This window comes from Caretta caretta, chromosome 10 (assembly GCF_965140235.1).
Source record: "Caretta caretta isolate rCarCar2 chromosome 10, rCarCar1.hap1, whole genome shotgun sequence".
In the NCBI taxonomy this organism is placed as follows: domain Eukaryota; kingdom Metazoa; phylum Chordata; order Testudines; family Cheloniidae; genus Caretta; species Caretta caretta.
In genome coordinates this window covers 72208034-72235658 of record NC_134215.1, presented here as the reverse complement: position 1 = coordinate 72235658, position 27625 = coordinate 72208034, and the positions used below count along the sequence as shown (strand labels likewise).

The window sequence follows — 27625 nt, the reverse complement described above, 5'->3', positions numbered from 1 at the left end:
GTCAATTTCACGGCTCCACTGGAGCCGTGAAGTTGAGCAGAGAGGGAACAGACCATGTAAATAATAGTGTCTGTACAGACACTGCATAGTCCTAACTACACCGACATAAGCCTTGCACCTCTTGTGGAGGTGGAGTTATGTCATTATAGTAGGGCACTTACATTGGGGAGACAAGGCTATAGTGTAGATACTGGTATGATTAGATCGACGTAAGCTGCCTTACGTTCACCTAACTATGTAGTGTAGACCAGGCCTTATGCAAGATAAAATCCTTATGAAGTTAAAGCAATTTGTAGTTTTTACATGAGTTAGCAGGTTGAGGTACACCCTAAGCCCCACCACAGCCTTGAACTTGACCTGATAACTTGTGTGAGAACTACAAATGGCCTTGTCTTTTCTAGAATTTTAACTTGTGCCACTGACTCAAGTTAACTACACATCTTTTTTCCTAGTGAAGAAAACTGCCTCAACTGCCTGCCTCCCAGTCCCCCGCCACACTTGCTCTGGCAGGGACGTACCCTGCAGAGCCGTATACCTGACACATCATATGTCCCCAGCACACCAGTGCAGCTGGCTTAGCTGGCACACAGTATGATGAAGTCAAGGCTCCACTCCTCCCTGTCCACTCCCACCCACATGCACTGGAGGGGAAAGTATCAGCCCCACAGTGGCTCTTTTCCCTATTGTGAAAGTGATATGATTACCCGTAGGGTAATTAGCCAGCACGGCCACCATATGCCACTGTGACAAGATGAGCCACAATCTGGCCATTAATGGAAAGTGCTTCTTGCTGAGAAACCGGTGTCTCATCAGTTCCTTGAACTCGTTTCTGGTTCAAAATGAAACTTGACAGAGAGCAAAAAAACCACAGCAAACTTCAGACTAAGGCCTCGATCCTACAAACGTGCACATGCTTAACTTTAAGCATGTGAGTAGTCCCATTGAGGTTAGTGAGACTAATCACATGACTAAAACTAAGCACTTGTATAAATGTTTGTGGGTTCAGGGCTAGCTGTTTAACCAAGATGCTTACTTTCCAAAATAGCAGCCTATAGGCTACTGGCCTGTCTCTCCAGCCTAGGAAAGAGTGACATCATGTGCGGATTCTGATTCAGTCCTGTTTCCTCAGGGCTTCTGCTGTGGTTCTTCTACATAAAACTAGTACAGTACATCCATCGTCCCTTCCCCTGAATCTTGTCTCCTGTGGGGAGCTAGTCCCTACAGGTTTCTACTCTACTGGCTGTTTGCCTGAGAGTCACCCTGCTCCAGGGCCTGCCAGTGGAGCCAGCCTGTTTCCTGTAGCTCTTCCCCTTTGACCTAGGGGCTTCTTGCCAGAGCGTCCCTGCTCCTGACATCTCTCTGCCTTACCGGGCTACTTGCTGGGTTTTTATAATCACCTGGGCACAGATTTTTGAAGATATTTGGGTATTGCTGCAGTCAAAATTGCACACCTAACTGATTTACTGCAATATATATACACGTTCTCCCACAGTGGAAAGTGCGTGCAATCACATCAAAAGAAACAGTAACCACAGTATATGGAAGTCATTGGCGTGCGATCTTCCTCCACATTTCAGAGTCGTCATGCAGCTTCGAGAAGCACGCTGTACTGCATTCCATCCAATCAACCACATCGTCAACCCATGCTCGCCATGGGCACCCCTTGGCACCTTGCATCAGTCCCTGCAAAACGTTCTTTGGCCATCTTCCTCCGTTCATCTGACCTATGCGTCCTGCAAACTCAAGTGTTCTTGGTCTGATTGTCTTAATATACAGTATCACTCTAATTATGCTGTAAATTTGGGTGATTACGTCCTCATTAGTCCTGTGTGAGGTTTAGCTAATACACAGCAATTGCCTGTAGAATTTCAATTTAAAAGCAGAAAGCTTCTTACTATCCTGTTTCCTTAGCATTCATGTCTTGTTTGCATATAGCAAGATGCTGAAGGCAAGAAACTGCAGCAGTTTAATTTAACACTTCATGGTAATATGTTTGTTTCTCCAAATGTGTCTGAGGGTCGCTAGAGCAGCAGTCATGAGTCCAGTTCTATGTCAAATCTCTAAGTGATGTTTAGAGTCTCTTGTCGTCATGCTACCTAGGTATTTGAAGTGCTCACCACGCTCCAATGCATCTTCAGATCTGGATTAGAAGTATCTCACTTTTCCAGCAGATTTAGATGTTACCATTGTCTTTGTCTTTTCATGTGATACCTTTAGATCTAACATCTCTACTTCTACCACTACTCTTTCCAGCAATTTGAGCCCCTCTTCTTGGCAACAGTCCTATCTGATTAACATCATTGGTGAAACATAGATGACTAATTTTTTGTCCACTGACAGGTGTGCCCTCCTGTAGGCTACAGGTAAAGTGCAGGTAGCACGCAGCCCTGTCTGACATCTATCCTCAAGTCAAACCGACTACGTTGCTCATGCACACTGAAGCCATCTTGTTTTCATAGAGATTTGTTATAAGCCTTACTACATTTTCCCCAGGTCCGACCAGCCACAGGATTGCCCGAAGAGGTTGGTGTCGTATGCTATCAAATGCCTTAGCAGAATCCACAAAGGCTTGGACCACTCTCCCATCGTTCTCCAGCACTTTGTCACAAAGCAAATGGAGATTGAATATTTGCTCCACTGATTTACGAGCCGAAGGCTATGTCTACACTGCACACCTTATGACAGCACGGCTGTGCCACTGCAGCCACGCCATGTAAGACGGCCACCCTGGCGCCGGAAGCGCGTCTCCCACCGACAAAGCTCTGTCCACACTGGTGCTTTTCGGCGCCAAAACTTTTGTCCTTCAGGGGGTGTGTTTTTTCACACCCCTGAGTGACAAAAGATATAATGACAAAAGTGCAGTGTAGACATAGCCCAAATCTCATTTTGAAAAAGAGATTTCAGCACTTTGGAGCCAAAATCTTATTGATGGTTCATGGGATTTAGGCTCCTTACATGACATTTGAAAATTGGATTTAGGCTCCTAAATCTGTTAGACATTGGAATGCTGAGCACAGTAATGTCTAAATACCTTTAAACATCTGGGTTCTGATTCCTAACTGATCTGCCTCAGCTGGAAGGTAGCTGATCTATCACACCTGTGGTTGGGCCCAACTCCCCTTAGAGGGCCAGTCACACTGTGAGACAGCACAGCACGTCGGTATGATTTATACTTTTAGATTCAAATTCAGTCTTTATCTCAGGCATCACTCAAATGCAAATTTCTGCTAGGCCTGAATTTGGCTTGTAACCTTAATGGAAATTTTACTTGACTCTTCTCTATTCAGTTCCAGTTCTTAAACGGTGCCATTTACTGTGGTATCTGAGCTCATGTTAACAGTTAGTATCATAACAATTTTTCTAACAATTAGAGACAGGAAAAGTTCCATATGGGTGTGCCTCTGTTCTTCTGTCAGTGTAGTTATGCTCTGAAGTTTGTAGTGAAGGTGGCAGTATTTTGACCATTACTGTGTTCATTTTATGTAAATAAGAATGTAATTTAGTTACAACTTTAAAGCTCTGTGCTAATGGAGACAACGGCATAGTCTCCCCCCCTCCCCCCGCCGGACTGACCTTTATTAAAGATTTTGTTACTGTTAACTGACAAAATGGGCAGCTCTATAATTAAATCAATAATCCTAGTGTAGAGGGACTTGATGTCTCAGGATATTGGTGTCCTAACAGTTATGTAAGAATGGTCAGATAAGATCTTCCCCTTTAGGCCAGCCATTCAAATCAAGTCCAGTTCAGTGGTGAATGAAAGTTGGTACCACATAATGGCCGCTTGCACTCTGTGAAGTGAGTTTATTATCTCTGTCTGATCCCTGGAGGAATGTTTCTGTCATAAAAGTTGTCATGTCGCTTGCCTATTGCCCTAAAGTCCTTATTCCATAGATTAGGAGACAGTTCCCCACTCTAGGGCTGTCAATCTGGCCACCTTGGTCTGCATTAAATTCACTTTGCCCTTCATCACTACTTGCTATAACCTTCTGACAGCTTGGAAACTCCCCGTTGATAAGACTTGGCAGGACTTTTTGGGATGGAGCTTGTCATTGACTCTAAGTCTCAACTCCAGTTCATTTCCCTCCGCCAAGATTGGGGAGCGTATGTGTTTCTTGGCCTGACCTTCTAGCCTGCAGAATAAACCGCCCTGTAGACTCTTTTGGTTGGGCCATTAACTAGATGAGTATCGAGACCGAGGAATGGCATGTGTGTCACTGCATCCCAGTGTTTCAGCCTCGTTTGTGTATTAACCTGGGTTTGTTTTATTTCAGAGAGGAAGCTGGTGAACCGGACTCTTGGAGCACTTTGTCTCATATAGTGCACTCGGGGGACTACTGTGTGAAATACCACCTTGGGCTGAATGTTTACACGCTAACGGCTGAAACCAAGGAAGGAGCAAAGGCCAGCATGGAGCATGACATAGAGCAGCTCCGGCAATACATAGCGAGTCACCAGCACACGGTGAGAAAGGGACAGGGCAATACAGTGAGTGTAAATGTACCTGGGATGCCCACTGCTGTTATCTTGAGCTTACAGGTATCTTGTAAGAAACTTTGCACCTCGGCAATAGGGATTTACAAATGACACTAGACCTTCACATCTTGAAGAACCACAGTTACAGTAAGAAACTGTTTCTTAACTTAGATATAATTAACTAATGCCCGGAGGGATGTTACCTAGGAACTGTCTGCTTTCCTCTGATTTGGGAGTGGGGCTCTACTAAAGGCATTGTTAGGATGAAGGGAGGTTTTCTGCCATCAGGGAGGTGGAGCTCGGTCAGGACTCTCTCGGGAGAAGCAAATCCTGCCTTGCACCTCCTTCCTCGTGTACTCTGCCTCTCTCTGCTTCCAGATCCTGACTCATCCCTGCAAAGAGAAGGCGAGTTACATCCTGAGGGCAGAAGAACATTGCTTGGAGCACAGGGTAGCTCCCTGCAGTGTGGTTGGCTCAGTGGGCGGGGAGTGTGAGGTGGGTTCTGGTACTGGCTGGGGTTAGGGAGATGGGAATGTGTTTGTTTAGGAGAAGACACTAATAGATCTGCCAGGAAGCAGCACTCCGGTTGAGGGGACGGGCTAGAGGAGCGGCAGTGAGAGCATTGTATTCTCTTCTTTAGTACCTCAGTGCAAGATTCTGAGGGTGAGTCCACTCCTGTTAAATGCTGTAGGAGTTCATGGTGGGGTTTTCAGAAGCATTTGGCATTGGCCTGATACTGCTCCAATTAAAGCCACTGGGAGCTTGATCATTGGATCTGCAATTAGGTCAAGTCTGAGGTCTTCGGAAAATTCCACTCTCAGAGCTTGAAAGAGGCTGCCAGGGAGACCCTGTTCAAAGGGTGAAATGCAAAATGGTGGTCAGGATTTTACAGCTGCTGCAGAACCCTTCAGTTTTCCTTGTGTGTCCACCGTTCCTTTCAGATGTCTGTATGTGTGTGTTTAATTCCACTATCCTAGGCCTGGTCTACACTAGGAATTTACTTCAGGACAGCTACGTCTCACAGGGATATGAAATATCAAACTCCTGAGAGAGATAGCTATACCAACTTAACCCCTGGTGTAGACCAGCACTAGGTCGATGAAAGAATTCTTCCGTTGACCTAACTACCACCTCTCGGGGCACTGGATTACCTATGCCAGTGAGAGAAGCCCTCCTGTCGGCATAGGTAGTGTCTACATTGAAGAGTGACAGACCTCAGAGTTGTTATATTTAAATATTGCTACTCCTTTTTCATTAAGAGATAAAAAGGAGGAGGTTGGAGTAGTATTTTTCATTTTTACTAGTTGACATTTTAGCAGACTGACCATTCTGAACAACAGTCCTCACTGTCGTCTGAATACAGAACAGTAGTAATTCTGGGTTTCAGCAAATACTGGTGGTACAAGTGGCAAACCAAAGCGAGCATTGGAATCACCTCACTTTGCCTCCCCTTACCACCAGATGACAGTAAAATATGTCTCTCATAGCAAGCACGTTTCTTTTTGATAGTACAGATGCCTGACGGGTACATTTTGTCTGACAATGAAATCAGAAAAGCTATGTTTAGATTTTTTTTTCCAGCCCTGTTTCACTTCAGATCTAATCTGATTTGAATTTGGAAAGCAGCCCTGCAATTACTTCATTTAAGCTCAGCTGAAAGCCAGTTGGCTTCCTCTGGAGAAGGCTCTATTTTTTAGTCTATCAGCAGAGTGACTTCACTGCGAGGATGTGAGGGCTCCCACTTCCTCTGTGTTTCAAAACCTTGCTTGTTCCACAACAAGTGTCACTTTTGTTTGTGTTTGTCTGCATTGGCTGGAAACCAGTAGAGCATTCCCTGTGCTCTGCTGCAGGGTGGAAGCCACCAGACAGCCGACACTCCATTTGAACTTGATCATTTGCACACCCACACAAATGGATCTATCATGTGTTCTTTCTTCATGTAGAGCAGTAGTTCCAGCCAGTGCCCACTATCTCCCAATTATTTATGTGGATCCTAACCCACCATGAAGCTTGGACAGCATCGCAAGTTTAGAACTGCATAGTCTGTCATTGTAGTGGCACGGGAGCACCCCTATAGTTAAGGTTGCATCATGATATCTGTTTAAGGGTTAACACTTCTAAGTCCTCTAAAACTGACATGCTCAGTCAGATTTTTTTAAAATTTGGTGTGCCTGGGAGGGTGCTTGGTGGGATCAGAGACCCAAATTTGGAGTCACATGAGCATGGGGTTCTGGAGATACAAGCACCCCTCCCCCCCAAAATAGCCATTGAAAAAAGGTTTCTAGGTGGGTTTCTTTGCCCAGAGCTAGGGATTAAACTATTGATGTGATGCAGGTCAAAATGATCTCAATCTGTTGAGTTTTATCCAGAGTAGTGCATGGCATCCACTAAATCTTTGGGAGACCCAAATTGAGAATGGTATTTAAGGAAATGTACATATTTACAGTGTGCATGCACTGATACAGAAAAATGACTAAATGGCTTCCATTCCCACCATTTTATATGTTTCAAAGCTTGACTCTTGTAAGTGCTCTAAAATCCAAATAGTTAATTGGATAGCTTTGAAATTTGGTGTGCCGCATAGGGCCACAGGGTAGCATTAGTGATCCAAATTGGGGTTCCTAAGTTACAGCACCAACTCCAAAAAATCAGTTTCCTTCTGCTGCGTTGTACTGTTAAACTGAGAGGTAATAATGACTAAGGCTACGATTATGTCATGGGAGGTCACGGAATCCGTGACTTCCAGAGTCCTCTGTGACGTTTTCTGCTTCAGCCGCGGGGCTGGAGTTGTCTGCCAGAGGGAGCACCAGAGCTCTCAGCTGCGGGTGGGATGCAGCTCCCAGCTGCCAGCCCTGGAGCTCTGAGCTGTGTGGGGGGGGGCCTGCAACTCCCAGGCATCTGCCTGGAGCTCCAAGCCACTCCCGGAGCTCTGAGCCACAGCAGGGGCCCCCACAGGTCCAAGACGCCACATGCAGCAGGTCGCCTCAGAGCTCCCAGGTGTGATGGCCCCTGGAGTTCCACGGGTGGCGGGCAGCCCCCGGAACTCCCATCCACACGGGCGGTGGGGGGCCCCCGAGTTCAGAGCTGGGGCAAGGGGCCCTGTCAACTCCTAGCTGCCAGTCCTGGAGCTCTGAGCCTCCATGGGCAGAGGGGGCCTGCCGCTCCCAGCCGCTGTGAGCATCAGCAACGGTGGGAGTTGGGGGACCCCCCACTCCCTATTTCGTCAGGGTTATTTTTAGTAAAAGTCACAGACAGGTCATGGGGCTTCTGTGAATTTTCGGTTATTGGCTGTGACCTGTCTGTGACTTTTACTAAAAATTGTCATGACAAAATCTTAGTCTTACTGATGAATCAGAGACCTCTTGATGGCTGTGAACTCATTCTGCCATTAACATAACTAAACAACATGTTAAACACAAACCACCACCTAAGACAAAAGGAGTTTTGAACTGAGGGGCCAGAGGTTGCTACAATTTGTGAGTCATAAGTGGCTATTTGAGTTTGGGGATCATGGAATCAAAGTATTTTTGGGGGGAAATTAGGCATGTGAGTGCTTCCTGGGAAGTGAGGGGCATTGGGGTGGAAAAGTGGGGAAATATGGGGAGAGGGGTGGGGGTTGCAGTGAGGGGAGGTGGGATTATGGGGAACGGGATAAATGGTGGTGGTGGGGAGGCGAGAAAGGTTGGGGGCTCAGGTGAAAGGGGGGTGGCACCCTGAGCTCTGCCAGTGCATCCCAATTTTGCACCCAACCCCCCTAAGTCTCCAAAAGTCTTTGGGGAAAAATGAGCCATGAAAATATTTCCAAGGAGTGGTGGGGTGAGTTGCGGGAGGGGAGTTTGGGGCTGTAGTGAGGAGAGGGTGGTTATGAGAAGGGGGATAAGAGGAAGGGGGACAGAGATTGACGGATCAGGTGAAGGAGGCTTAGGGGTTAGGGGCAGTGGAGGGGGTAGTGCAGTGGGAAGGGGGCTGTGCGGGTGTGTGGCAGAGGGGAGAATGGAGCAGGGGTACTTGTCAGTCTCACATTATCTCCTCCCTGTGTATGTCCAGATCTGGGGGGCTGTCAGCTCTCTAACCGTTCTAAGCCCCCTTTCTGGCCCCCCACATATGAGCTGGGCTATGGGGAACCTTGCCGCTCTGGGTTTGTGAGCCTCTCATACTGCCACCCATGTGTGTGTCTGGATCTAGGGGGGCCTATACTCATCTACAGCCCCCCGCCCCAATCTTTCTCAGGTGAACCAAGATCTGAAGTCTTGCCCATTTGAATGGGGAGTGGAGAACAGGTATACTTCATGTATATCATAGGCTCTAAAGAGGGGTGGGAACATCCACTAAGATGAGTGGAGTGTCCCATGTGTCTCAGAGCTGTTGTTTCAAGTTGTCTTCATCTCCATGGGGTGTTCTCATTCAGCTGATATGTGATCACAGTCAATGATGAGCTGCCAAAATCTGAAGACCCGGAGCACTGCCGGGTGAGTAAAAATGCTCAGCCAGGGGAGCCTCCCCAGCCGGGAGCTCAGGTGGGCCGGACAGGATGGTCCAGTGGGCCGGAGTTTGCCCACCCCTTTAACAACCGGATCTAAACCGGCTTCAAAATTTAACAACCGGTTCACGCGAACTGGTGCGAACCGGCTCCAGCTCTGATCCACTGATCACGGTACACCTTTCAGAGCCTCCTATGCTGAAGATGGGTATGTAGAGGAGCCCTTTCCCATCGTCGTCCCTCTGTCCTTCCTGTTTAAAGGACAACACTTCTAAGTGCTCTAAAATCTGCATGCTTGCACAGATACTTTTCTTGATGTTTGCTATGCTTTGTGGGATTGCAGAGTGGGGCAAGTGACCTCCATCTAGGGTCCTTGGAACCAATTCTGGAGAGAGAAGCCCCCACATAATTAGCCATTTTAAAAAAGTTTCTGTGTGGTTTTTTTGTTCTGAACTAGAGGTTAAACTATTGCTCTGAAGTGGGACAAAACTTGGATCAAATTCTATCCTAAATAGTGCATGGCACCTGCTAAGTCTTGTGGGGACCCAAATTGTGAACAGTATTTAAGAACAGGTAAGGTTCTCAGCGGATGTGCCGTCTGGAAGGATTACATCAATAAAGAAAAAAAAAAGTGAGAGGGTTTCTATGCAACCACTTTATGCTTGCCTGGGTAGTTCAAGGGAATTGGCCAACGTCATTGCCCCGTTGAATATCCCACCACTGACATGTCTAGTCTGAGCCGTTGTATACCTGAACTATAAAGATTTAATAATGTGTATTGCTCGCTTCAAGCGGTCTCTGTTATTATGTGGTTTTATTTTATGACTAGGGTTACTGTAAACACAGCAAGGTAGTCAGCAGCTGGAGTAACCAAAATGTGTGTTACATTGGGGTGAGGAGGAGCTGGAGACAGAGGACTTTGTGTATGGGAGTGGGGTGGGAGAAGGAACAAGCACAGGGAGATGGGCTCTGGAGGGAATGGGCAATGAGGAAAGGTGGTAGGCAAGCCTTGGATTGGTTGTTTGAGAAAAATCTGTACCTTTTACTAGCCCCCAGAGGATGGTGGCAAGTGGCTGCTTCCTGCTTTGAGGGCAGATTAATATGGTGTTTCCAAAGACACAGGGGTTCTGTAATCCTCCTACAGCCCAGAGCCAATCTCGAAAAGAACTGCATGTGCCATTTTGGAGCTGGATTGTACATTCAAATGCATGTTACTTAATACTGCAAATTAAATTTAAATCCTGCTCTTTACTGAGTTTAAATTTAAATCCATTCAAGCAATAGTCTTCAATATAGCCAGTGGCTGGCAAGACTTAAAAGGTCAATTACTGTTCCAGTACATTTTGTAAATGCAGTTCAAGTAGATATACACACAGAGATGGAGGGAGGAGCTGATCTCATTTTGTTTGCACTCAGGTTAATGTTATAGATTTAATAATTGTACAGGTGACTGATAAATTAATGTGTGCACTTTGAGAGTGTGACATACAGCAAAACAAACAGTCACAGTCTTTATTTCCCTCTTTTCAGAGTGCAGCGAAACAGCCAGAGCCAGAGCTGAGAACTTCAGAGGATAACTGCAATATAGGAACAGAGGTGGAGGGTTTTCCGGCTGCTGCAGCCTCCCTCTCAGAAGAAATGCCAACAGAAGAAAGCAAAGAATGCCCTTCTGCACTAGTTAACTTTGATGTGAGGCAGCTCTCAGCCCCAACAGGCCAAAAAGAGAACCAGTGTGACAGTGGGAGTTTGGAAGTGCTTAACGACACATCAAGTGATTTGTTGAGCCTGGCGGGTATAGACAACCCAGGGTTTTCCTGTGAAAGTAAAAACACAGCTACGTTGAGTAAAAAGGAAGAGGAGGGGCCAGCCGCTATTGTAGACTCTGGGATTGTATCAGATAAAAATGACTGCACGCTGAGCTCAGGTTCTGGAGTAAGTGGTGCTGCAAGCCTTCCATCCTGTGGAAATACAAATGCGGAAACAGGAATGACATCCAGTGGAGTTGTTTTGAGTCAAGCCAGCCTGTGTAGTAGAGATAATACCCAACAGGAAGTGCAAATCGTTGAAGAGTGCGCAACTGAAAGCGCTGTTACTGTGGCTGAAACTGCATGCGAAGCCCCAACGCCCTGTGAGGGTGTGGATGTGGCTATGGGCCAGGCAGAATGCAAGAACTGTACAGGGTCTGTGGATGCTGCTTCAATCCAGCAGCATGTGGAGAATGGAGAGGATGAGACCCGGGGATTAAGAACTTCAAGTCTGAAAGAGCTGCCCCTAGCAAGTGGGGTGCTGATCCATGCTACTGAGCCCTTACTTGCAGTGTCACCAAAATCTCCAAGAGAAGGTGGGGAATGTGGAGCTGGACAAGGGATGCAGGCACAGGATAATGCAAATGTACGTGTTGACAGTAATATTATCCCTGTTGGCCATTGGGAGACAAGTGGCAGCAAAGAGAGTGGAACAGACTCGAACACCAAAAATGCAAAGATTGGTTTGCCAGAGGGAGTAGTCCAAGGTGAACCCCTTGTAAAGCAGAGGCAGAGTATGATTCCCAACACTAGAGAAGAGCTGCTGGTTGTGACTGAAATAAAGGTTTCAGAGAATGCATTGGAACGTGATCCTGTTGTTTTGGAAGTGAACAACAATAGTAAGAGTAGTGAGCAGGGTGTGCAGGTGGAAAATGGAAACTCAGATATTGGGCTGAATGAACTGGTTTTGAGTGACAATGTGTGGAATAATTCTGAAATGAAAAACAATCCCCTTGACAGGCCTGGTCCAAGTGATGCAGAGTCTGTGTGTTGCCTTGAAAGCAGTAAAACCTTTGCAATTCTAGCTGAAGGCAAAGGTGACAATGAAGCCCTTAAAAAGATGTCACCGAGAACTGAAACTACTGGCAGAGGAAGCACAGATTCAGCAGAGGAAGGCCAGCGGTCTGCTGGCAATTGCCACACTGAGAATCAAGCTGTTTTAAAAGGTGAAATGTGTGACAGCTTAAAACCAGAAACTGCTTCAGCTAGCAAATGTGAGCCTGGGTCACAACCTCCACTTGACGCAGGTTTGTCCTCAGCAGAAAAAGAGCATCTGCAAAACCAATTGGTGACATCAGAAAGAATTTCCGAACAGGAGGGGGTTGGCAAGCAAATGAAATCATTTTCGTCTCCCTTATTTAAAGGAGATGTACAACAGGGACAGGCAGTCGGTCAGGAGAGAGATGCTGCAGCGGCACCTCCAGGACAGGAGGCGTCTGTGCATGGTAATGATCCCGTCTTCTCTTCATGTGGCATGGGGACAGAGCGTATCCAGGATAATTTAATGGACACACCCTCTGCAATTCATAATAAAGAATCTAAACAAAACCAGGAAGTAGCAGCAGTAGCAGAGACGGCAGTGCTTGCTGAACAGGACAGTTCTGTGCATCGTAAGATAACAGCAGAAACTAGCTTGCCTAAAGACAGCGTGGAAAAAGAGGACTCTGACGAGAAAAGTCTGTCACAGCCGGCTGAAGAGAGCAAAGCTGAACCCAGTCAGGAGCTGTGTGAAAGTGGGACACTTGGCAAAGAAAAGGGTTTGTCCGAGGAGCCTGCTGCTACTGTGAAATCCTCTGTTTGCCGTCAGGGCGAGGAATCTGCAGCAAATGACAGTAACGCAGATATTGGGCTGAAAGGGGAAATCTCCTGGCAGGAAGCAGATGACAATGCAACAGTGGATGCAGAAGAAAGTATTGTACAAGGGTCTGAATCAGAGTACAAATCGCTGGATGCGAAGAATGACCCTCCTCCCGACGCAACGTTGAACCAGGAACGTGATCTCAGTCAGGGGGCACAGGGAGGTTCTCTGCAAAACAAAGCACCAGAATTAAAGGAGGTCTCTGTTATGGAAGCACCTTCTGTTGCCTTTGAGAATAGGGTACCTCTAGGTATAGCTGAGACATCCACGATACCAGGTGATCCAGAAGAGGAGGAGGATATGAACAATGTACTGTCCAGAGCATCACTTCAGCCTATTGCAGAAGAACCCCCCTGCGACAGCGACTCCAGCACTGACGCTGTCTGTTTGGCCAGTGAGAGCGAAGCTGGGTCTGAAGTGAAAGGAGCCCAGCAACAGGTCTTGGATTGGCCCAACAAAGATGAAGAGGAGCAGAGCAATGCCATGCTGGAAGCGTGTCTCTCACAGTCACATCCATACAATATCAATGCTGCTGCTGAGCTTACAGATGATGTTGGGGCAAAGTGCTTGGTTCCAGAGGCTGATGGCTCCTGGCTGGATGGATTTGTTTCTATATTGGAAACGCCTTCTGTCCCTGAGTCTGCAGTTGGGAAGCTAGAGAGTGTACCTGTTGGGGTTCTCCCCCCATCCCCTTCCAAAGCTGGAGTAATTACGGGAGACATCCTTAATGGAGAAATGGATTTAAGTTTGCAGTTTGATGAACCAACGAAAAGGGGGGATGCAAGCTCAGAAGTCCTAGGATCTGAGCCTGTTACAGGTAGGCAAAATAGTGTTTATTTTATATAGCACCATATATGCGCAGGGCATTTCACATGCAAATAAAGGAAGAAGCTCTCTGCGAGAAAGAGCTTCCAACTTAAATGAGATATTTCTTTCTTTTAAAGAATGAAAATCAGGCCATGGTGGGTAGAGAACTGAGTGTCAGAGGCCAGCCCTGGGAGGGGAATCCTGCCCTTGGCAAGTGCACTTTCTTTTCCTGCAGAGACCAGAAATCTGAAATAGATATTAAAGATTTACACTACAACTATATGTTTCTAGGATTGCACCACAGTTAGGAAACAGTCTTATATTTATGCCAAAGTATTTTAGAGGCATCTTTAACATGTAAATTATGTTCCCTAGTAGGGAAGACAACAGTTAAATGGGAGTGTGCTGCTGAAATTTGCTGTGTATTAGTTATGTGTTCCCTTCTGGACCAGGTGCCTTAGGGTTTTGTGCTAACTTGACTTTCCTTCAATTCTGCCACGTTTTCTCTGCGAATCTGGAGTTAAAGAATATAACAGTGCTGTATTAAAGCTTCCTTTCTGGTCAACTGGAACAGCGGTGAGTGTCATTCTGAACTGGGCAAAGAAGCTTTCTGATTAGTGGCATTGAGTCATTTTAAAAAGAGGGGGAGAGAACACATCTCTCCACCCACTTTTCCTGACTGTGAAGCCATCCTGGAGCAAAGCCACAGTCTTTTCCCTGTATTTAAGCAGTGCTGGAATTCAAACGCTTATTACTCGTTCAGTGCTATAAGCAAGAACGAAGGATCAGTGGGGACCTCTGATGAGTGATGTCATATGAGATAAGTGACTGCATCAGGAGAGCTTTGGCAGAGTCAGTCTGTGTTCAACAAGAGCTAATAGGAACCGTCAAAAAATAAAAACAAAACAAAACAGCAACTCTTCCTCTGATAAATACAACAAAAAATAACTGACTTTCGGAGTCTTCCAGATGGATTGAAATCACACGTGAAATTTCTACAGCAGCGCGCAGCTGGTTTGATCCAGGCTTTATATTACATGTGTTCAGGCAGCTGTTAAATGTAAACAGCTGACCTATCTCTGGGTTGCTCTTGTTTAGTTATAAGGAATCTATAGGTAAGACATATCTTTCCTTTAACAAGCTCAAAACAAAAGACTAATTCAGAATTGTAAAGAAAATAATCAAAATAGATGTAATGCATCCATCAAAGCAGCAGTTTAGTGACAGGAGCTGTAAAATCATAGAAATATGTGACTGCTTTTTACTGCATAAAGGGAAGAGATTTTGTCAAATAGAGTTGTGGAAAGCCATTTATTTTAGCATTGACTGGCAGCATAGTTGTGGGTACCTATTCTTTGGGGGTAGGAGTGGTGAACGTTTTGTAAGTTTTGGTGAGCTAGGGATTTTAAAGTGTTTTATTAGTCATAGTAAGTTATCAGCTGCTATGTAACAGGCTGTTTACATGAATCAGAAAGCTCCTTTAAAAAAGAAAGTTCTATTTTTGTATTGTGGCAGGTTGACATTTCAATACAATGGGAGTGGCTGTAAGTCAATACCTGGGAATGCTAATTTCTTCTGGGAGCTCCTTGTTTTTTTGTCTCCTGCCCTCTAAGTCTCAGTAGCTAAGGTTTAATTCTGCACCTGCTGTTGGCTATACGGGTTTTTCATGCAAGATGTATAGAAATCAAAGAGACAAGGAATTACAGTGCTGTAAATTAGTGCCCATATTGAAAAATGCAACTTGTGTTTTTATAAAAATGTTAAAACATGATACTAAGGTAGGGTAGGGGAAAGGAAACTGGGGAGGTGATTGTTACAGATTTCAAAAATGTAAAAGGGATGTAACATACAAGAATCCAGCATATGTTCATCTCTTCTACCCATAAGAAAAAATATGGTCACAATCTGAAGCTGCCTAAAGGACAAATTAGGGTAGAATGGCTTCTCCCGGGGATTATTGGAACAATCTACAGAATAATGCTATATGGGCACAGACCAGACATGGGTTTAAAGCAAAGACAAGAAGATGTGTTGTGTTTTCTATTATTACTGTGCACTGTGTGGGAGGGGTGTAAGGGGGCGGGGGGGGAGAGAGAGAGGGCATTTAAAATTTGTGTGGTGACTGCCCTACCTGGATAACTTATTGTCTTGTCAAAGGAGCAAATTACTAAGTACTGTGAGGTTTTTCAAGATCACTTTGTTCTGAGTCAGAACTTATCTTGGCAAGTAGGGACGTGTATATATTTATTTTGCGGTTAGGGACGTAACTGCTGCTCAGCAGAAAGAACCAAAATCCTTTTCTGACAGACTTTGGGCTGGAGCCCTTCTCAGAAGAGAGGCTCGGGTCAGGTGGATGCTTCCCTGAAACACACGTCACTGGGGATTGTTTTTTTTAATTGTCATTGCTAAATTGTCACAGTTTGTGATATGCAATCAAAGGTTTTTCTCTTCAGTGAGAGATGCAGGGAAAAATGCAAGACCATCTAGCTGTGTAAGGGTTTCATTTATGTTAACTGCTCCTCATGACATCACTCTCTTTCATCTCATTCCCTTGTCATGTGATCAGTTTAATAAGATTTAGAGTCCCCAAAAGAAAAATCAAGTCTGCATCCAAACAGCTATTGAGGGCCTGGTCCTCAAGAGCGGTGAAATCAAGGGGAGACTCCCATGCCTCTTGTAGAAAGTTTTATGAACCTCATGCAGTACTTAGGGGTTGGGCCTTTTATACGGCACCAAATACCCCTGTGAAATGAGATTTTCCTGCAAACTATTTGAATAGTGCATATTTGGCCTGATTTGCATTTGGGCAAGCAAGCAGTTGAGGTATGAAGCTGAAGTTTGGACACCCAACAGATAAGAAGACACACTGGCCTGGTTTCTACAGTAACTAAATCACGAATAGTGTGCCTTATTCTCTAGAGATTCCCCTTGAACAAATTGCCATAATGGATCTCCTGGCAGGTCTAGGCCTTTAGAGGCTGGCATATGCTAATTTCCATGAGTAGAATTTTACCATTTCTACTTTCAACTCCTAACCTCATCCTCACCACGAGGACATCCACTTTGGCTGTCCAGAAAGGTTTTCACTAGCATTTATTTCAGCAGCTAGGGTGGCAGGTTCCACTGGAGGCAAGCTTTATTAATATTAATAATATTACATAAGGTGCTCCCTGCCTGAATGCCTCTGTGATGTATTTCAACACTAGTTTATGAGTTTGGGATATTCATTCTTAGTAGAAGTGCTTGTGTTCTGGAGGTAAAGTGCACAAAACTTGGTTCTTTCAAATCACATGCTGGACCAGTCCACGTGATGATATGGAAGCCCACAAAGGTCAAAACCTGGAAGTCAGATTTGGCTGGGTTGAAACCATATATGTAAATAATGCTCAAGGAATGATTTGCAAAGATAAAGTCCTTAAATTGTACATCTAGCCAATCACAGTTGTATAGGTTAACAACAAAAATAGGGTCTGATCTTGCTCCCATTGAAGTCAATGGATGTTTAACTGGTGGCTTTAATGGGAGTGGGATTAGACATGTCCCTTGCCCTCTCTTCAGGATCTCAAAGCACTTTACAAACATGAATGAATTTATCCTCACAACCCCACTGGGGAGGAGGCAAGTATCATTATGGTACCTGTTTCTCAGATGGGGAAGCTGAGGCACAGTCAGTTTAAGTGACTTGTCCAAGGCCACAGAGGAAATCTGTGGCAGAGCCAGGAAGAGAGTCCTGATGCTCAGTACTGTGTTTTGGCAACAAGATTGTTCCTTCCACCCCTATACTTAAGGAGCATCTTCTTGCATTCATGACAGCAGTCTGTCTGTTCCCCCTAAACACAGTTCCTTGTTCATATGTGCAGCCTGGGGCCCCAAGGTTGCTCCCTTCCCCCTGTATGGTCCTGGGGGAGTTAGGGTGCACATGCTGGGCATTAACAGGCTCGCATTTCCTGGGGGCCCATTCCTGCGGCATTATTATCCTTTCCAACAGCTCATTTCAAGAGTTTGTAGGGGAGGGTCACTCTTCCTAGCTGAACCCTCCCCCTTATCATAAGTACATGATCACTGGCTGTTTTGCCAACAAACTGGTGTCCCCTGGGTGATTCTCACGTGTGCTCAGAACTGTTGCTGAATTGGCTCTGGTTTCGTAGACGGTTCTGCTGTTAACAACCCATAAACTCATCAGGTCTTTCTATCTGATACCACAGCATTGTGTTAATTTGTAATTTCTTTGAATTAGCACAGCAAGTGGTGTGTAGCAAAGTACCCTTAATGCCCTTAAGACGAACTAGCTTGCACTATCCGTGCAAACTTCTTTTTTCATTGATTTTAATTTAAGATGGAACTGTGGTTTCCCGCAGCCTCCTTTTTATACAAATGATCCACTACAAATTGTCAGTTAAAAATCCTTTTGATTCCCATAGTGCTCAGTTACAGATGGCTAGGAGAAGAATGATGTGCCTTGTGGTTGGAGCCGGGAGACAGGGGTGTTGCATTCTGTCCTGGCTCAGCCACTGACTCACTGGGACACCTTGGTCAAATCACTTCACCTCTCTGCACTGCTGTAAAATGGGAATAGTTACATAACTCGCAACGTGGGGTAGTGAAGCTTAATTCACTGTCTCTGAAGAATTTTGGAATCCATGGGTCTTTAGAAGTGGAAATTGGTTTTAGATTTAAGTCCTGGTCAGTGTAGGTGTCACAAGACAAAAATGGTTATTTTAAAGTGGGCAAGGTGCAGAGAAAGAAAATGCTGGTGTAAATGGTGATCGTTTAAGTTTTGCATGTTAATTTGCTGGGAAGAGAGGACAATAGGATTACAAAGTTTTTCTTGTGTTTCATCAGCACCATCACCAGAAAAAAAAATTTTCCAGGCGGTTGCCAAATTTGGGTGGAGACTGACTTGCCTTACTACTCTCTGGGACCTAATCCACCACTTCAGGTTAAGGAGAAGAGGCATGTGTGGAGAAGCTGGCATTGCATTAAACACTTGAAAGTTGAGAAAATATTCTTGCCTCCCACCTGTCTCCATGTTATGGTAAAGAATCGTAGAAGATTAGGGTTGGAAGAGACCTCAGGAGGTCGTCTAGTCCAACCCCCTGCTCAAAGCAGGACCAACCCCAACTAAATCGGAGAAAAACAAATATATACTTTTTGATCATACAACAGGAATAATGGAAGCCGAGTCTTCTTTGGTGTAAACATATATGCAAATATAACCTAGATTTCAAGCTTCACATAGAGCCATCTGTAGAAGTCTAGTCCTGTGGTTTCTGTGTGCTCACTGCTGTTTCATATTTCCTTCATTCACAGACACTGTAGTTGTAAAATTACTAACAAACAAGCAGCAAAGTCAGGAATGAAACCAGCTGTTGGAAAGAAAATAATGCCTGTTGAGTTTTTTAGAACTATTTGAATAAACAGAAAAACAGCAGCCTTAAACAAAGGGAGTTTGCTTAAATCTACTTTGCAAACCTTCTGTCCTTGCAGAAAAGCTGGAGATGAAAATTGAAGATGAGGTGGATTTTTTGAAAGACCTCAGAGAGCATGCAGTTTCTGAAGGAACAGTAAGTGTCATTTTCGCATCTTTATATTGTACTTTGCCATGCTTTAAAAAGAAATGTCTGTGCAGCTGCTGATGATCAGCTGAGTTGCTGATTTCCTTTCCACAGCTGCTGTGAAGCGAAACGTAAGTTATACAGAGTGGCTTTTCTTGTTAACCTTCTAAAATTAGCATTGATTTTTAGTCCTCCTTATTTTTGAAATAGTATTTAGTTTAAAATAAAAAGATGATAAAAGACAAATTAAAAATGAAAGCCACAAAAGGTTTTGACGGTCTCATAATGTACGATAGGTACCTCAGGTCTGTTGATGCTCCACAATATTAGGTTGTCAAAAGTTGGGGAGGTGAAAGATTCGCTCCTCCCCCTACAGTATTACTGTAGCTCATGGTGTAGTTAACATAAAATGATTGTTCATAAGTGTGTACAGAGAGACAGCGTGGTCCAGTGGATAGGGCACTGCACTGGAAGTCAGGAGATCTGGTAGTGTATGTGGCTCTGCTCTGTCCTGTTTCCTTGTGCAAGTCACTTCATCTCTGTGCTTCTGTGTCTCCTCCCACCAGTCATTTGTTTAATTGTTAATTCCTCAGGGCAGGGGACTATTAACTACGGCCTGCTCTATGCTAGGAAGTTAGGTTGACCTAGCTACATCCCTCAAGGGTATGAATTTTTCACATTCCTGAAAGACATAGTTAAACCGACCTAAGCTCCAGTGTGGACAGTGCTAGGTCGAATGAAGAATTCTTCTGTCGATGCAGCTACCACCTATTGGAGAGGAGGATTTATTAAAGCGACGGAAGAACCTCTTCCGTCTCTGTAGTAAGAGTCTGTGCTATAGTGGCACAACTGCAACTGTGCTGCTGTAGTGTTTCTAGTGTGGACGTAACCTCTGTGTTTGCACAGTGCCAAGCACTCCAATTTTGTTTGAAATCTATATGCACTACAGTAATACAAATAAATAATAATCATAAGCCCAAATACAGGGGGAACCAAATATGAGGGGGAAGGGGGAACCATAAAATTCCCAAAAACCATAAAACCAGGAAAAAAGACCAGGCAGGAAGTTTGAAATGAAGTGGGCTTATTTTGTGTTAAACATTTTCTGTCACCTTCAGCTGTCACCAGTTTTGAGGATTAATTGCAATAATAAAAGCTAGGCTATCACATTTGTTTGAGATGGAGTTAAGCTGTGGTTTAAAACAGACTTCGTGCATTTTGCTCTGTTATAAGCTGTCTTTCTCGATGTTATCTGACCCAATTGTCTTTGAGGCATTTTTGGTAGTGTGCATGTGTGCTGTTTTAGAGCAGCAGTATTTGTGTGTTAGTTTATAATTAAGAAGCTAATGTTATAATAGTAAACAGTATAAAGATGAAGTAACATTACAGGGTGGAGCCTGTAATCTTCTCTGCACATTAATGAAAGCTCTTTGGGTGGTAAAATAATCTTGCCAAAGCAGACAGTAAAATCAGGCTTATTTTTGTATGTTTTTAACAAGTTAAGGCTGAGTTTGTAATTGTTAACTCAATGAGTTAACCAGGGAATAGTGCTAGTAACCTTCCAATCTAAAATGTGTGCACTTTGATAAATGTCTTGCATTATCATAATGCTATAGTGTAAAGATGCTGACTGTTTTTATCCCACCCCTTTTGATAGATAATTTTCATGACTAATCCCTGGGTGTCTGCTTGTATAGCAGGATTTATTTAGACAAAAGCAAAAAGAACACACCCCATATTTCATTTATTTCAAGCAACATGCATCTCAAAAGAGGAACAAAAAGAAAGGTACTGAGTTTAGTTTTTGTTTTATGTTTCATAATGTAGGTGGTATGCTACTTTAATATAAATCTGGCTGCAGCTTTGTCCTGTCCTTTTGCTTCCCTGCAGAGGGAAGGAGCATGCTCAGATTAGCCAACCTCCCCGGCCCCTTTTTAAATCTGGCTTTTCTGGTGTGGGATTGGGAGCGCCAAGAGAATGGAAAGTTTGCTGCAGAAGGAGTGACACAGTTTCCTGTTGCTAAGTTCAACAAAAACAACATAACAACTGTACTATATTAAGGCCATTTAAAAAAAACAGCTGAAGATTTATAAATAGAGCTTAATTCACACATGTAGGTTTAGCTAGTGGCTAGGTTTAGGCTGGGGATGGGATGGGGGAGAAGAATCTCAAAATATAGATGTGCAGCTCTCTCTGTTCTCCGCTACTGCTTCATGTAGTGTTAATTTCACATAGCCCGGATTTTTTCAGGTGTCCACTGCCTTCTCATTAGGGGGCCATTTGGTGGTTAGTAAAAGTGGTTTCTTAGTTTGCTCCAAATCGGGACTATTTTATTGTTTGCATCTACTCATGGGTTTTGTTTATTAAAAATACTTTATTGATGTTGTTGGGAAGCAAAGTGAAAGTAACCACATTTTTCACATCTGAAATTTGCATGGTAGTATTTGCATATCTATAATTCAGAAATAAACTTCTGTGCAGAGAAAAGTAAGCACTGAACTTTCAGTCCCTAAAAGAGAGAAGCTTCATTGTCCTGAGCCTGTTGCATGACATATGTGAACATGGGGGTGAGTGGAGTTCTGTATACCTCTTCTTATGGTTTAATCTCCTAGCCAGAGGAGTAATTGGGTAGCTGGTGCACAGCGATTGTACTCGCTTGAGCGTTATCTGTACAGGTACCTATCGTGTCCCAGAAGACTTTGCCTGAATATGGATCTTGTGCATGTGATGGAAAGGCTGCAGCTGAAAAGGATTTAGGAAAAGTGTGGCTTTGAGAATTGCAAACATTAAGAATATAACAGGAAAAGGGTATATGAGAAGGTAGTTCTAAGTGGAAGCTTCGGAATTTAACAATCAACATTTGGATTTGGCTTCTCTGTACACAGAACCACACGCTCTCTTTGAGTTCATTGACATAAATTGCTACAGTTGTCATAAATACTGTTAAACACAACCTAGGAAGATCTTCTTTACTGTCACAGTGGTAGGGCTGGGTGTTCTAAAGTACTTGTCCATTGCTGCTCTTTGCCATCCAGCAATTATTGGGAGATGAAATTATTTGCTCTTCCATCCTCCTTCCTGTAGGGTTTCTCCAATTAAAGTGGGCATTTCTCAAATGTCTTAAAACTGCTTCCTTAGAGATTATATTTGTTCAGTTTTAAGTCCAATTTTGTAGCAAGAATTTCCCAACTTGTTCTAAGAACTAGGGTCACCAAATGAAATTAATAGGCAGCTGGTTTAAAACAAATAAAAGGAAGTATTTCTTCACACAACGCACAGTCAACCTGTGGAACTCCTTGCCAGAGGATATTGTGAAGGCCAAGACCATAACAGTGTTCAAAAAAGAACCAGATAAATTCACTGAGGATAGGTTCATCAATGGCTATTAGCCAGGATGGGCAGGAATGGTGTCCCTAGCCTCCGTTTGCCAGAATGAGCGACAGGGGATGATGGATCACTTGGTGATTACCTGTTCTGTTCATTCCCTCTGGGGCACCTGGCACTGGCCACTGTCAGAAGACAGGATACTGGGCCAGATGGACCTTTGTTCTTCATGTATTTAGCAGTATGTACTATAAATTGTGGTTATGTCTGAGATTTAATTAGCTACTCTTTAGTTTCTCCTTTTGTATTTTGTTTGGGGAACATAAGTGGAATTGGGGACGATAGCAGGATATGATCCATTCATGTTAAACTTTATCACTTCTAAAACTGAATGACTCCAGACTCTTCATCCAGGGGTCAAGACATACTGATGGGAAATCAGTCCTACCTTCGATACACGGTTATGTTCAAGCTTAGCAGACATGACTTAGTTTCAGTAAACTCACAGGATGTCAGACTATTTGTGCACTGACAGCCTTAAATCTTTATTAAGTCTCTACTTTTTGAAGAGATAAATAAGCATGACTTTGTGTTTGTATTTAGAAATGGAATCTGGTAGCTGTGGGGGGGTCAAATAACACTTACTACTTTCCGACATACATTTCCCTTTGTGTTCACCCCAGAAATAAATTGCAGCTGTTTTATTCATTGAATCGCTTTGTGTAGTGATGACACAATGGAAGAAACTGCCTTTCTTGGTTCTTGCTATTTTTTGAGTGTCCAAAGCTGAGAGTAATAGTCGGTAGCTGGCTGATGAGAACACAGATGGTTCACTAGGAATTCTCCTTTTTGCTTATTATTTGGTTTATTTACCATATATTGTTGAGTGTTATGCATCCTCCCTTTAAAGGATGGATGGTTTTAAAGGACTGTATGTAACAGAGTACATTTTAAACATACAGTACCAAAAGAGTTACCTCCTTGAAGGAGTCATGGAGGATGGGAGACAGGAGTTGGGAGCAAAGAGGGTCAGGAGCCGGGGGGAAGGGGAGAGGATGTGAGAGGGGGAGAGAAGCAGGAGCTGGGGTAGGGGGAGCTGTTGTGGGGCAGGAGCTGAGGGCTAGGAAGAGTGTGGATAGGAGCAGAAGGGGAGGGATGCAGGAGCTGCATTGTGGTGGGTGTTGGATATCCGTTACTCTGTTAGCTCAAGTGATAGAGGTCTGGGCCTGTGGATGTAAAGGTTCAAATGTCTGTTGGAAGCATATTGATGCCCTGCCTCAAATGATCATGTGATAAAATTTCTGTTTTATATTTTTGTAATTAAAAAATTACTTTTAACAAACAAAAAGAGACATTAAAAGAATGTTAAGGTTGCAAGGTCAAGGACATAAAAGTTAGGAAATGCCAAAATAAAGGGTACAATCCGAATTTGGCCTTCTTGTTAATCTTTAATTGCATGACCGCATGGTATATTTTCTATTCGACCTTGTGTAGTGTGGGAAACTTCAACTGAATGTCCGAAGTTTGGCAGTTATAAGCAACTGAGAAACTTAACTGTAGGTAGCCCTATATTATCTGGCTATTAAATTCTTTGTGCCGTTTGCCTTTTTAAAATGTTTTACTGCATTTGTAACTATTATGAACATGGAAGGAAGCCATGCAGGAGAGAGGATCCCGCTGAAATAACTTGCAGTTCTTGAAGACCACATTGCTTTTCTGTGAGTGATGCAGTGAGGATCAATCTCCTCCACCCACCCTTCCAGAGCTGACAAGGAGAGGAATGGAGTGGGGGAAATGAGCCAAAAATGGGATGTTTTATCAGTGTTTCCATTACCACGTGTTGTACTTACTCTAGTAAGGGTGACACACTGGGGCAGAACTTTAGTCCGGTCATCGGCATAGACCTTTCTCACACCCACTAGTATCCTGTCTCTAGCTGGGTCATTCACAGAGCACAGGCTCCTGTGGTCTGAGGGGAAATTATGTCAGATGGTCAAACTTTTTTTTTTCCTTCTTACTTTTAATCTCAGTGTCTTATTGAATAACATTCCCTTTTATGTTTGTTAGCTTTAAATGGTAAATATGTTCTGATTTCAGTTTCCCCCGCTCTGCTGAACTACACAAAGGTGATTTTCACTGTTAACGCTGCCTGAGGATATGCAGTTATCCCTGTCCCCCGTTCTCCCCCTCCAGTGAAAAGTCTGTGTATCTCCAAATAGACTCATAGACTTTAAGGTCAGAAGGGACCATTGTGATCATCTAGTCTGACCTCCTGCACATAGCAGGCTACAGAACCTCACCCACTCCGGAAATAGACCCTAACCTCTGGGCTGAGTTACTGAAGCCCTCAAATCATGGTTTAAAGATTTCAAGTTGCAGAGAATCCACCATTTACTAGTTTAAACCTGCAAGTGACCAGTGCCCTGAACTGCAGAGAAAGGCAACACCCTACAGGGTCTCTGTCACTCGGACCCAGTGGAAAATTCCTTCCGAACCCCAGATCTGGTGATCAGTTAGACCCTGAGCGTGTGGGCAGGACCCCCAAGACAGATACCTGGGAAAGAATTCTCTGTAGTAACTCAGAGCCTTCCCCATCTACTGCCCCATCTCCATCAGTTAGGGAGTTTTGCTACTGGCAGTCACCAGTGGGCCACATGCCTTTGTAGGTAATCCCATCATACTATCCCCTCAGCTCAGATATTTGCTTTTGGATTACCAAAGCAGCATATTCCACAGTGTGTGCTTTCTAGAGTTAGAATAACTATAAAATATAAGGAAACTAAAATAGTGACTAGCCTGAGACTATCCTGAACAAATATTAGCAGAACTCTTTTTTTTTTTTTAATAAGTCGGCGGCAGGAAGGCTTTCACAATACTCCTTTCGCCACCCCCCACCCTTCCCACAATTCATCTATGATGTCATAAAGTAAGGGGCAAAATCCCAGATCCAGTGCCAACACCATATTCACAGGCTCAGTACTGGACAATTCTGCAGGACTATGAAGTGGATGAATGCGCATCCCCCATAGCCCAGGTCGTAGAGTAGAAGCCACGAAGACTGTTGTTGTACCTGCTGGTGGCTTGAGATGGCAGATCCATGTAGTAATGGATGGATTTATCTGCACCTGCCTCTGCAGAGTAGCATTCTTTGATGACATGGAAGAAGCCACCACAGAGCTGGGGTCTGCAGATTGCAAAGGCTGTTGCATGGGGTTCTGATTTTCTGTCATCTTCATGCCCCCAACTCCTGCAGGTTGACCTCTAAGATTCCCTTACAAAGCTGAGTTCTGCATCATGCTGGGTAGATGCACGCCCTCCCCAGGATCCTTTTGCTGCACTGGGTGAAAGGGGCCAGAACAGCTTTGGTTCCACTGCCAGAAGATTCTCAGCAGTCCCAGAGACAAGACCGTGTTAGCTCGTGTGTGGGAGCCATGCTCCTCATTATTACCCCTTTGGTCCAGATTTCCTGCCAATACCGGTCACAAAGGGTATTTATCGGTTAGCTTTTTCACCTTGAGTGTTGAAGCTTCATGAGATACGTGGAGTTCCCATTGCATTCCGTAGATGCCATTCTGCTGAACAAAACCTCTAAGGCTGTGGTGTAAAAGTTGAGATGGAATATGTATATAGTATTGAATCTTACTGTAATACTTTTGTTGGACATTAAGTAGAAGAAATTAGCTCTTGTTAAGATGTATAATACAGTAGCACCCTGACACTCCAATCAGTATCAGGGCTCCATTTTGCTCGGAGCTTTTCCAAACATATATGATGACTGATTCTCAACCGCAAAGGGCTTCCAATCTGGGAATCTCTCTCAAATATCTCACCAGTGGTAAATAATGTATTACTTTCTCTTTATGTGGTTAATTTATTGCTGGATATTGATTTTTTTTAATTGTTTCCTATATTAACACAGCTGTGTAATCAAAGGTATCCATCACAATGGCATGTAAGAGCTGGCATTAACATTGTTTCTTGAAGAACATACAATACTAAATTGTACTTTAAATGATTAGGAGAACCCAGGCATTTGGACTCTTTCACTTGTACTTTAACACTTTCAATCTTGTCGTGTTATAGCAGACACATTTACTACATAGTTAACTCCTACTCTAAATATAGAGAAAAGCTGATACCAACCTCAAAGACCAAATGCTGATTTTCAGTGGAAACTTATATATTATGAGAAGTGGGTATTTTTGGAAGTCACATTATAGAATGTTTACTTTTTACATTTGTTTCCGTTCTGGTACTTTGGCATTTGAAATCAGCACCCTGTAACCTGGATAAGCAAGGACTTACTGCTAGATATATAGGCTATGGCTGATTGGTTATTAGAATGGTTTAGAAAGAAAATTTATAGCCAAGAATTCTACACTAGTGGTAGGTTTTTCATTTTAATTGCCATATGTGTGCCTTTTGATTTTGGTTTTTTTTCCCCCCTTCATCGTAAAATATGACAAAATTGAAATAGTGTTTAGCTCTCTCTCCATCCTGGGAAGATGTTTACAGACTTGTTGACGCTCATCCAGTATGCTAATTCTCTCTCACAAGTATTCATCGCAAGTGGTTCCCAGGACCCCATCAGAAGAAGAATGTTGTTGTTTTGTTGTGTAGGAGCACATATTTTATAGTAGCAACACATTCCATATCCTGTGCTATGATTGGTGTTGCTGCTTTTGGAAATGAAGTATTTAATTTCAGGTTATATGGAGAAAGTCACTTCTAAACCCTTGAAGTGTTACACAGACCAGTCTTACATAGTTGCCTATTAGTTCCTCTGATGTATGGTTGGGCACACTTTCTGTGGATAGTGTGAAGAATTTTTCTTGCTGGAAGCAAAGATTAAAACAAAATTAGTAGACCTGTTCAACATCTTTCAGAAATGTTTTGAAAAATATTTCAGCACATTTTGACCAATCCTATATTTTATAGACTTTCCGTGAAGATCCAGTATCTTAAATCTCTAACCTTGTGATGGTATATTATTCACATATGTTGCTGGAGAGTAATTTGCATGGAGAAGTTCCTGCTGTTTCATCTGTAGACTGATATTGTGTGGGTGTACTCATGGATTATCCTTTTGGTTCCTATCCCTGGTTTTGAAGACCCCCATGAGTCTCGTGGAGGGAGATAGTGAGAAGAAGGGGAAGAGGGTGGGAAATGGTAGTGGTACATACAGAGTTTAAAACCCTTTTGCAGTACAGTGAATTTTCTTGTTTGTGGAATGATGCAGAAGAGCAAGAGCAGGCTACAGAGTTTAACTGACTACTAGATTTGGCATTGGGGAAGGAATTCATCCCTTCTTCTGGAATCT

The 27625-nt window shown here is 43.8% G+C and overlaps 1 protein-coding gene across 10 annotated transcripts in view; it reads left to right on the top strand.

Annotated features, from left to right (window-relative positions):
* AKAP13 (A-kinase anchoring protein 13) overlaps window positions 1–27625 on the top strand; it is a 325971-nt gene that overhangs the window by 171032 nt on the left and 127314 nt on the right. For all 10 annotated transcript variants that reach the window (XM_075133185.1, XM_075133183.1, XM_075133179.1 and 7 more), the window contains 3 exons: window positions 4275–4464; window positions 10487–13436; window positions 18914–18990. In XM_075133185.1, the coding sequence (XP_074989286.1) occupies window positions 4275–4464; window positions 10487–13436; window positions 18914–18990 (3217 nt within the window). The remainder of the gene's footprint in view (window positions 1–4274; window positions 4465–10486; window positions 13437–18913; window positions 18991–27625) is intronic.